General features: G+C 42.3%; 1 protein-coding gene across 1 annotated transcript; it reads right to left on the reverse strand.

Moving 5' to 3' along the window:
- Positions 1-955: 955 nt before the first annotated feature.
- commd3 (COMM domain containing 3) lies at positions 956-4,948 on the reverse strand. Its single transcript, XM_084565978.1, has 8 exons — positions 4,720-4,948; positions 3,751-3,862; positions 2,807-2,870; positions 2,692-2,726; positions 2,125-2,185; positions 1,993-2,049; positions 1,846-1,899; positions 956-1,279 (listed from the first exon to the last, which is right to left on the reverse strand). Exons 1-8 carry the CDS (start codon positions 4,856-4,858, stop codon positions 1,220-1,222), a joined length of 582 nt encoding a protein of 193 aa, XP_084422104.1. The 5' UTR covers positions 4,859-4,948; the 3' UTR covers positions 956-1,219.
- Between the last annotated feature and the right edge of the window lie 5,946 nt (positions 4,949-10,894).

The raw sequence follows: 10,894 nt of genomic DNA on the forward strand, positions 1-10,894 counted from the left end.
ATAAAGATCTCGGCGGTTTGTGCTTCACTGGAGCCGAAATGACACCAGGCAGCTGCTTAAGGGCGCTTCAAAATTACTGTCGGTGTATTTGCAATGTATGACGCATGATTTAAAATAAAACACATGCATTCAGTTTGATTCACTTTTCACCACAGCAAGGGCGTCCTAATAGCTCTATCACACGTTTAATCAGGAGGCACTATGGTTAGGGGTGTGAGCTGTAGAAAGTAGGCTACTAATGGTGCGCCCTCGCCTCTCTGATGTTAAAAATAACAGCAGCACAAGCCCTCTCACACACATCGGTGTCGCTGAAAATGTCTCAATTCCCTCCCTATAACGCGAAGTCTGCAGAGGCACCGGGCAGCTGCTTTATTAATCTCTGCTCATCGTCGCGTTTAAGACCCACGCACACGCGTCGAAATACGTCCGTGTGACAAATGGCTCTGGTGTCGAACCTTTGTCACGGTCTGTCCTGACATCTGCAAGAGAAAAAAAAAAAGAAAAAGAAAAAAGCGCCACAACTTCTACTTGATGAATCGCAGCCTTTATCCCGCAGCGCCGCTGAAAATGAAGGCATCTCGGATGTTTATGGAATCCGAGCCGCCGCGCTGCTTCAGCTTCAGCATGAGGGGCTTTGAACTTTCAGCTGAGGTGGGGTGATGCAGATTCGGAAAGATTCACGAGATTGTTGCACGGCAGTTCAGTCATGGATTTCTCTTTTGTTAAAAAATAAATAAATAAATAAATAAGAGTCATTCGGAAAAATCTGAGGGTCCGGTTGCAAGAAATCCTGCAAGAAACAAAATACGCTGCTGTCGTGCAACTATGGCAAAAATCCTATTCAAGCCTGGTTGTGTGTTTACAAAACACGTGTCTACCAGTTCCTCTACAAGCCCCTTATCCAAACAAAAAGTGTCCCATCCCTCTCACTCAAATTTTCTGAATGACAAGTAAGTAAGTGACAGGTATGTTTATTCAAACAGCAGCAAAAGGACATCTCTCACAGAGCTGGGTGACACATATTTTTTTTGTGTGTGTGAACCTAACAAGCTGGGAGAATTATACAAAGAAGAGCTGAGATTTTATTTTTCTGCTCAAACTTATTTCTCAGATACACGTCAATCATCAGGTACAAAAGAAGTCATGAAGAGATGAACGAAGCCGCTGGGAACGGGCGAAGTTCAGCTCTTTGTGGAGAGGGAAAAACTGGACGCCAGCATCACATCTGACTGGCTTTCTCCACACTCTTGGCAGCGTCTTTCAACTTTCCCACCAAATCCTGGAAACAAGCAAACACACTGGTGACTTTCAGGGCGCAGCAAAATGTACAATCAACACAACGAGCGCACAACAAATCTGAGATTTATTTTATTTTATTTTTTTTTATTTTTTTTAGTCCGAGTAGACAGGAATGGAAACATTTTGTCAGTCTGATTGCAGTCCACATTTTTACATACAAGTCAAACATCATCACTGCTTAGAGGAAAACGCTGACAGGTTTGTCAAATTATCAAGACAGCAGAGAATTTTGCGGGATGCGTTTGCAATATTAGATCAGCTTTTATGATTCACCACCAGCAGCCTTAAATGTTCCTGCAGGGATCCGAATATTTTTATAGTCGAAGTTTGCAGCAGCAGTGAGAAATCACATTCAACTAAACCCATTTTCCCTGGAAACTGACAAATAGAGGAATACTGCATTTTTCCTTTTTTTTTTTTTTTGGTTTTCTGATAAAGAGGCTGAACGTGGTGCGCAATGGCTCTAATGTGGCTCAAGACTTGTTTTTATATCGACAAACAAACAGCATCCAAAGTCTTTTTTTTTTTTTTTTTTTTTTTTTGTACCTGCAGCTGCTCCACCGTGCAGGTAAAGTCGATGTTCTCCGACGACCCTCCCTTCTAACAAAAGAAGAGAACAAACATTCTTTTACGCACTGGAACGTATAGCAGACATGGAGGACAATTCAGGAGAAGTAAAACTGCAGCAGTTACCTCAGTGCTCAGCGATATCAAGTAGGAAGGCTCGTTGACCTTATCGAGGTGCGCGTTCTGTTTGTGGTAAAACAACATTTTAGATTCATACAACTTCTTTTTTCTTTTTGTTTTGCACCACACCGCATCTACCTTCGTGTTGTACTGAAGACGCCAGGAAACGTCGGTAATGTGTGGTGGACGACTCCCAATGCTGAAGAAGAGAAAGAGGGGGAAAGAAATTGTTGCCTCCGATTCTGGATTAATCAGACTGTGCAGAAGGTGTGCACTAAACAAATAAGTGATCAGGGGTTTGGCGTGTGACAAAACTGTGATCAGACTGATCCCTGGCTGAGTTTGTCATGGCTCTGTCACAAAGAGCGCATTTGTTAATAGTGCGCTGCAATTAATCACGCTCCAGAGACCCTCCCTGCTCATTAACGCGCTAAGGCTAGCCTCCTCTTCTCCTTCCCACGTTAAGAGATTCGGTCTTTAACACCTAATTTAGAATATTTACTTATATGGAGCCAAGTGCTTCGCCCTCATCTGGTGTCTGATTACTGAAGTAATCCAATAAAATCTGTGCACCAAACAAAAAGCTGCTCTCCAATTTCTGATCATCAGTGAGAAAATAAATGAACAATTGTTCTAATATCTAAACATCACATCTTCCTGATCTACCAGTTGTGTCACTTCCACGCCCATCCCAGCTTTACATACCTCCCTAAAACACGTCTCAGGTCTTTTTTATGTTTCTGGAAAATAAAAGAAGTGTCAGTTGCAAAAACAGGCCACGAAGGCTGAAAGAAATGCATTAAAAGGGCTTGAAATGTACCTCATATGTGCTATAAAATGTCTCTATTCTCTCTGCGCTGAGTGTGAGCTCTTCTAGGCTGGAGCTACAAGAGGAGAAAAAAAAAACACACTTTACATGAGCACATACTCAAACTGCTTCACATTTGGACACATTTGGCATTTTGCTTTTATCCAGAAAGAGATGAGCAAGGGACGAATGCTTCAGTCCTATTTTTGCTCCCAGACTGGAGGCTTACTTTTTGCACATGGGACATATGAAGGGTTAGCAATGCTTCAAGTGCAGTTTCGGAATTTGGAGAGGGGATTTAAAAGGAGAGGGAAAAGCAAAGCAAAGGAAAAAAGGAACACTAAAAGATTTCTTTATCTTATTCACTCAAACTTGAAGTACATCTTGAACAACCAACTCTGACCATGATATGGTGAAAGGAACACCTTCCTTCCCCTAATTACTCAAACCCAAAACAGTCCGAAAAAAAATATATATGTAGAAGCGATACGTTAAAACAAGCTACTACTGGTGCATGTTAAATGTAATCCAAATGCTCCTGCTTGACAATTTTACTCCACTCAAACAATATCTAGGACACAATCAGAACTTTCCCACACAACACGTACAGAGGTCAAAGCAGGCATGCAGCAGAACATAAACAAAACACCTCCTGTGAGTCTGGTTTGCAGTATTTGAAAGCGAAGGCACAACATTTCTAATCTTGGACAGCTTCGCCGTCTCCTGAGGCTCTGCACTCAGTGAGCCACGGTTTATAGTGTCCTCGCACTGAGCAACACACTTCCTGTCACCTGTGCGATTTTGAGTATAATTTCTCTACAGCCACAAATGAGATTATTTTTAGAGATTCGTTGTATCTTTGTGGTCGCAGCAGCAGCAGCAGCAGTAGCAGCGGCAGCAGCAAACGCGCTTTAGCCAACAGGAAATCTGCGTCTGTGTGATGTCGCACAGGCTACCTTATTGTTGACTTGTCTGCGTTGTGTTTGACCGCCTCCAGTATGAAGGTGATCGCTGCGGTGTGAACCTGCTTCAGGAGGATTTTGTCGATCTGCTTCAGTCCGGGTTGATCTGAGAGAAAAGAAGAAAAAAAAACGCAAAACACATGCTTCAGCTTTACGAGTTGGAGGGAGACACTGTATAGCATTCTTCCCTGACAGAACAGACGTGTTTGGCTGGTGGAAATAAATCATCCATCTATAGGTTTTGCAATCCATACTTCTCCAGACTGACGCGCAGAATGGAAATCAATGATGATTTGCATGTGAATGGGCTCCTCGGCTGCGTCAGCCGGGGTTCCTTTGTTTGTTTGTCTGGTGGACACTTCACTTTCTCAATAATTCTGCCATTAAAATGAGCTGGAATGCTGCAGGAGTTAGACAACACATGGTCTGTGGGAGCAGCCACGACAGAGCAGCAGTTATGCAGTGCGTGAAGTAGCCAAATCTGGAGTTATTTGGCATCATTTATTTACAAACCGATCAGCAGCAACACGCAGATCGTGCTGCTGACTTCACGGGTCTGCTATGAACCATTAAAGCGAACAATCGGATGTGTATCCATGATCAGATCTGACTAACAGCGATTAAAACAGCCTAACATAGTCTTTGTGGTGTGCTGAGGAGACTTGATGCCAGTTTAAATGACAAAAGGCGTCACGAGTGATTGTGTGACCGCTGCTGAATGCAAAGCAGGCAGCGAGAAAGGCTGAGATCGCTTTAACACAAACTGATGCGCGGCGCTCTGCCCATCGCCTCATTGATATCTCAGCATAGACACGAGGGATCGGGGTAAGAGCAGCGGGGAGAAAATCCGCAAAACGTCGAGGCAGCTCCGCTACACATCCACACGCAGAGAAACCGGAAGCAGCCGCGGAGACAAAAGCGGCGGCGGCGGCGGCGGCGGCGGGGAGAGAAGGAGCAGCTCACCGAGGATAGCTGGGTCGCCGTGCGAGGAGAGCAGACTCCGGAAAGACACGTCTACCAGCGCCTGGAAGCCGCTCTGGTCGAAGGTGGACGTGTCGGCGAGAGACTGCAGCCCTCTCTGCACAGACTCAGACAACTCCATTTTGCAAAAAGGGTGACCCACGACACCAGACCACGTGATGGATCAGCTGACGCAGAGTGTAGAGAGGGAGAGGGCTGAGAGAGAGAGAGAGAGAGAGAGAGAGAGAGAGAGAGACCGGGGCTGGTAAATGTGCACAAACCACACGGGGAGCACAGTTCTGGTGGAGATGGGTGCTTCGCTGTTATTTGATCGATCACTGCTGTTGTTTTACCCTTAATGCGCACCAGGCTGGAGACGAACTCACGCTCTAAGATCAAAACAAACGGTCTCCAAAATGGGTTCGGGGGCCAGAAAGAGGTCACAGAAATGATTCTACCTGGACCGCCTTTAATAAAACACGTGAATGCAAATGAACTGATGGAATAAAATGTGTGCAGTTTGCCGTTAGAATTTAGATTCATATCAAGCATTCACACGTCTCAATAACCAGTTTTCTCTACAGTATGCCAGAGATTATAATAATGTTAGATTTACGGGACGTCGGTATTAATTAAGTCTGTAGCCAAGGCAAGGATCCAACCTTTCATTCAGTTCACTTATTAGTTAAAATCGGGTAAAAACCTCAAGTCCCTGTAAGAATGAAACCCACAGATCACATGTAGGAGACGAGAGAAGATATTTTTTTAACTGAGAAAGCTGTGGATTGTGTAAAGGTGTGCACGACATTTTAAAAGTTGCAGTACTTATTTTACAGTTACAAAGATCTGTGATCCAGACTAGATTTTCATTACATCTCAGTGATTTCTTTCCTTTAATTTAAATCCAGCATGAACCTGGATTGTAATTTTCATCCCTCATTACAGATCGAGATTTAGAATAATAATAGATGTTTAAAAAAAAAAAAACTTTGTGTGAAAAGATATGCAGCATTTTTTGCTTTTTTTTTTAAAGTGACTGCAGCAGCGTCCCATCTCTACAGTGCCATTTATAAAGTGTCTGTGAAGAATCTCAGTCATCCAGGTCATGGTTGATCTAAGCAAAAGCAACTGGAGTTTTCTTGGAGATGTTTCAGTACTCATCAAAGTGTCTTAGTTAGTTCTTATATATGAATTTATAATGCCTCATGTGTGCTGTTTTGCTGACTAATTGTGGTTACACCACGGATACCAGTATTGGAATCAGTTAGGATTTAACCAAGTCGTCGTGTTGACATTATTTTCAGGTTTCTATTTTCACATTTAGAGTTGATACAAGCAAAAAACAGATTTCCCTGAATGTTCCTGTCGTATCATTTGGTGCAGATCAAGATGAACAGATGAAATCAGGACTTTCAATGCATTTGAAATTAAGTCAAATGATTGGCATTTTAAAATCTCGTTTGCACATTTGCCTTGAAGATATTAAACGCAGCATTGGTCCTTTAATGTGTAACCTCCAATACTTCTACTGGATTTTCAGTAGCAATCACGTGGAGAACTTAATAATAAGAATAAGAATAATAATTACCGTATTATTTATTACATATGATTATGTGGAACTCCCCTGTCCGAGTCTTGAGGCAGTCATGAGGTGAGCACTAAATGGGTCACTTAAGTTTCCGTCAAGCAGACTCAAATATGCGAAATCTGTGCGCAAGGCAGCCCAGACGAGGGGATCCCCACGATGAGTCGCTGTGCAGCGAAAGGAAATTCTCTTGTGCATTGAAAACCATAACTGCAGAAGGCTGTTGTGTGATTTATAGATTCGTGCTGATGTGGTTTCGTGGTGCAAACGGCTAAACAGGCAGAAGAGCACGCGTCCTTCGGATAGGATGGTTGTGATGTGGCGTAGGCATTTTTTTTTTTTTCCTGAAAAAAATATGTGGAAATGTGCACCCGAGACGCAGTCCTTGCTGATTTATGGACTTGTATTTATTTTTATTTACTTGCAATATAACGCCAGCATGAAGCATCTCTGTCTGTTTAAGTTTCTGCACAATCTCCATGAGGTAATTAATGGGTTAAACTCCAAGAAAGGGGGGAGGGGGTCTAGTTATTGCTTTCCAGTGTTGCCTGTCCCTGCTTTTACATATCTCAACACTAATTTTAGGCTGCATCATTTCCCCCAAAGTGAGACCCTCGTCTGCTTGTCGCTCATTATCTTGGAGTGAGGAGGACTGCGGTTCTATTGCGCGGCCACACACGCTGCAGCTATCGGAGTGACCTCTGACTCCGGCGCTTTGTCCAAAGTCCATTTTGGCTCCGGCTCAGGTTGTGAAATAGATTAGCCTTCACTCTCTCCATGCTGTTTTTTTTTTTCCTTCCTCCAAGACACGTCTCTGCCCGTCGCGGCGTACAGCGCACCCCCCTTTCTCCTATACATCATATTCGCGTGCGTAATTCTGCGTCACGAGATAGCTGACCCTCGATAATCTTGGACATATGCGTGTAACACATTACTTCACTTTAAAAATGCACACATGCAGTTTCTTAATATGATTATTTAGTTCTTTCAAAATAAAAGCATCGTCCAGTAATTAAAAGTCATTCACATCATTTAACGCTTGCCAATCATTTTCTGTTTAGTCACAATAACCGTTCTTTTCAACTTCACCCTTCGTCTAATCTGTCTGGGATATATGTGAATGGCTCATCATAGCCATATTTAACGAGTGAAGCGAGGCAATAAAAAGTTTTTTTTTTATTCTTGTCAGAAATTAAAAAGTTCTGCTGATCTTGCACCACCCTTGACGCTGTTGGTTAACCTACAATCAGTTCGTTTTTTAGCTTCTTTAAGGAAAAACAAAAATCTAAATCCATGAAAGACACATATGCATGACTTGGAAACTATCAAAAAAAAAATAAAAAAAAATAATAAGTTTCCACACTGAAGCAACAGTAGAGCTAAATACTTGGACAACGTCTGATCCTTCAAACTTAAAGACCGAACATCAGAAGAGCTGTGAGGAATAAAAGCGCAGCTCTCATCTTCACAGGTCTTATAGAATAAACCCCTATAGACCGTTTCCTCTTTACTGCTGACAGCCTATAAAGGGACGCTGATCTGTATCTGCATTCAAATTCTTGTTCCGCTTTTCTTTTTTTCTTGTCGGTCTCAGGCTGACTGAGTGCCAACACGGTCCAACGATCACTTTGTTGATATAATAAATCTCCATCACTGACTGTAATATTGATACGCGCTGACAATCCGAATACATCCCCTTTAAGAAAACGCTGCTGTAACATGACCTTGGAGAATGTCTGTCAGCAACAAAGGAACACGTTTTCAAAATCAGGGTTTAAAAAAAAAAATAACAAAGAGGAAGATAGGGTGGTTTTTCATATTGGTTTCAACGGGCTGCTTTCGCGTGACTGCTAAGACTCTGTCACGGGATTTTTAATCGATTCTGGTGACTCCTAAATTTAGTTTCAGTTACGCCAATAACTAGATTCCGGTCTGGGTTGGCGCCTTGACTTTGCTCTTTATTCACAGTTGCATATAAACACAAAATCAACCTTTGTAAATCTAAAGCCTAATTTGAGTGTGTGGATGGATTCATGCGTAAAAAAGTACGGTCCTCAAATCTCAGCACCTGCAGGCCATGTCGTCATTCTTTTTATTTCTTCTTTTTTTTCTATACACCAAATATTGAATAACCACTATTGTATGTGTGAATTGTTGCAGCCTTTTCAGTTAGCAGTGCTTCTCCATGAGAAGGCGTAACCAGAATAGGCGAGGGCCTCTTTAGTGGTCCTCCTTACTGCCAGGAACATTGCGCACCATCCACAGTGTACAAAGAGGATACAGTGAGTTATAAGCACCACTGCAAAGAGTCCAGCTCTAGGTTCAGGCATGTGTGCACCATCATCGAAGCCACAATAAAACACGTTAAATCAGCTCCAAATTCATCTTTGACGAGAGAAAGGTCAAAGGTTTTAAAAACTCCAGCTCAGTGCGATTTCTCTTTCGCTTGTGCCCTTTAATTCGTTCTCCTGCCGTCACTTGTAAATGTTAAAAAGTTTTATCTGACTGCTGTTAGAAGCGATAGTGAAGGGTTAGTGGGGGTGATGAGCTTTGTAGCGAGGGAATTATCTTCATTCCACTTTGCATTAACTCTGCCCTTGAAACCTTCTGTAAAGGATTCTGTAAAGGGTTTAAACTATGAGACAAGGGTCACTCACTACTAACTTCACTGGAAAAAAAAAATCCTGTTTCAGTTTTAACACAACATTAAAAACGTTTTATTTGCCATGGTAAAAAAAAGATAAATAACATTAAACTAAAAGCCAGACTTTAGTTGGGTTTAAACTGCAGATGTCAGAGAAGATGCAGAAGAAAGTTCAGTCTCATATGCTGATATGAAACCAAATCCAAGTTGTTTTTGAAGTAATTCTCACGGGGAAACTTTGCCTGATTAATTCCCCTCATTACACTTAAAGGAAAAAAACATCCTCCAGAAAAATCCACTTTCTTCTTCTTAGCATAATTTGGATCACATTTCAAGTTCAAAGAGTTTTTGTATTTGAAACTAATTTGTGGATGAGCGTCTGAGCACGAATATTTTTTCTTTCTCTCTTCTTTTTTTCAGCCCTAATTTAAAGTTTTAAACGTATGCTAGAAAAGGTACGTGTTCACTGTTGGACATTTTTTCAGTCGACCTATCAAAATGTAGAACAAAATTTAAAATAAAATAACGTCTTGTACATGTTAACAATATTTGCACAGTGTAAAGGCACTTGAGGAATGAATGGAATAAAGAAAGAATATTCTTTAGCCTGTGTTTTCTCAGCCTGTCGTGATTTATTCTATTATTTACAAGTTCCAAACAGTCAGATTGCACTTTAATTTAATGTTAATTAAGCATGGAAAACTATGAAACCACATCTCCCACGTAACCAGCTCTGGGGTCAGGGGACCTCGGTGCAACAATGAGGCCCCTTTTACGAGAAAATAACATCTAAACTCACTCTATATCCAGTTTCCTATCTGGATATTTTTATTATTATTATAAAACTTTCAACTCATCCCAAATATTACCACTGAAGGTTTTAATTAGAACCTCCACGAGGAGAGAAAACGTTTGCTCTTTTTCAAACATCGTGTCTGGTTAACCATTTCAGCAGCGTTTCAGCTTCATTTACCCAGCAGAGATCATAAACCCCTGGAACCAATCCACACGTCTCTGATCTGGTTCAAAAGTGGGTTTTCTTACACAAACAAGCAGCGCACAAGCCGTGCTATGGTTGGCAGCAGGCTGTTTAAAGGTAATTTTTAAGGCAGCTGGGTATGAGGTGAAAATTGCTTGCAGGGAAAAACAACAGTTGCCGAAGCACTGCCTGCAGCGTGCGTTGCGCGCGTACGTGACAGGGAGGGAGAAAGGAGAGGGCGAGTGGAGAGATTTTGTGCAGAGTGACTCTGCCCCCTGTTGGAAAGAGAAACTATCCCTTCCTTCTTTCCAGATTTTTAAACGCGCAAGTTATTAGCACAAATTGGAGGATTAACAATCAAGTGAACACGCACACGTTGTTTGGATTTGGAGCAGCTGAATTAAGTGTGCAGGAATATGATTGATTAATCCACCTTACAGGAGCTGAGAGGAAAGGATGCCCTGCAGAAATAAACAGGGCCATATAGAATCTGTAATTAACGTCTCCCTGTTAAGTACCTCATTAACCGGGTTATATATAGAGCTAATTCAATTATTGTCCTGCAGAGCATATACCCTCCTCTTTATTGGATCAGCTTCATGTGTAATCCGTCAGATATGGCGGGGAAAAGAAATAAGAAAGAGCCGCGGATGAATGCTTCGGATGATAATATAATAATAATCCACAGCCCACCTCGTTCCCGGAGGTCAGCGCGGGGTCAGTGTCTTGCTCAAGGACACTTCAGCAGGGGATCAGGGCCTGAATGCAAAGCGTTGTGATGTGGCGGCTTTAATTGTGCCAGTAAAACGCAGCGGAGTTCTGAAGGCTAGCATGGGTCTTAAAACAATAAAATGAAATACGCGCTGATGGAAATTTGGAGAGGTCTGAGCCAACAAAGAGTGCGCGCACAGGGTCGCGCGCGCATCCGTGGCCGCTGGGTGGCAGTGGTGTGGTTTCTCTCTCTCTCTCT

The sequence above is a fragment of the Chelon labrosus genome (assembly GCF_963514085.1).
Source record: "Chelon labrosus genome assembly, chromosome: 18".
NCBI classification, from domain to species: domain Eukaryota; kingdom Metazoa; phylum Chordata; class Actinopteri; order Mugiliformes; family Mugilidae; genus Chelon; species Chelon labrosus.

What these genes read in the sequence shown, in the direction of transcription:
- commd3 (XM_084565978.1), bottom strand. Translation starts at nt 4,858, where the DNA reads ATGGAGTTGTCTGAGTCTGTGCAGAGAGGGCTGCAGTCTCTCGCCGAC. An exon ending in GCAGACAAGTCAACAATAAG is followed by an intron (nt 2,871 to 3,750) that starts GTAGCCTGTGCG and finishes CTCCTCTTGTAG; the next exon opens with CTCCAGCCTAGAAGAGCTCA. An exon ending in GTCTTCAGTACAACACGAAG is followed by an intron (nt 2,050 to 2,124) that starts GTAGATGCGGTG and finishes TACCACAAACAG; the next exon opens with AACGCGCACCTCGATAAGGT.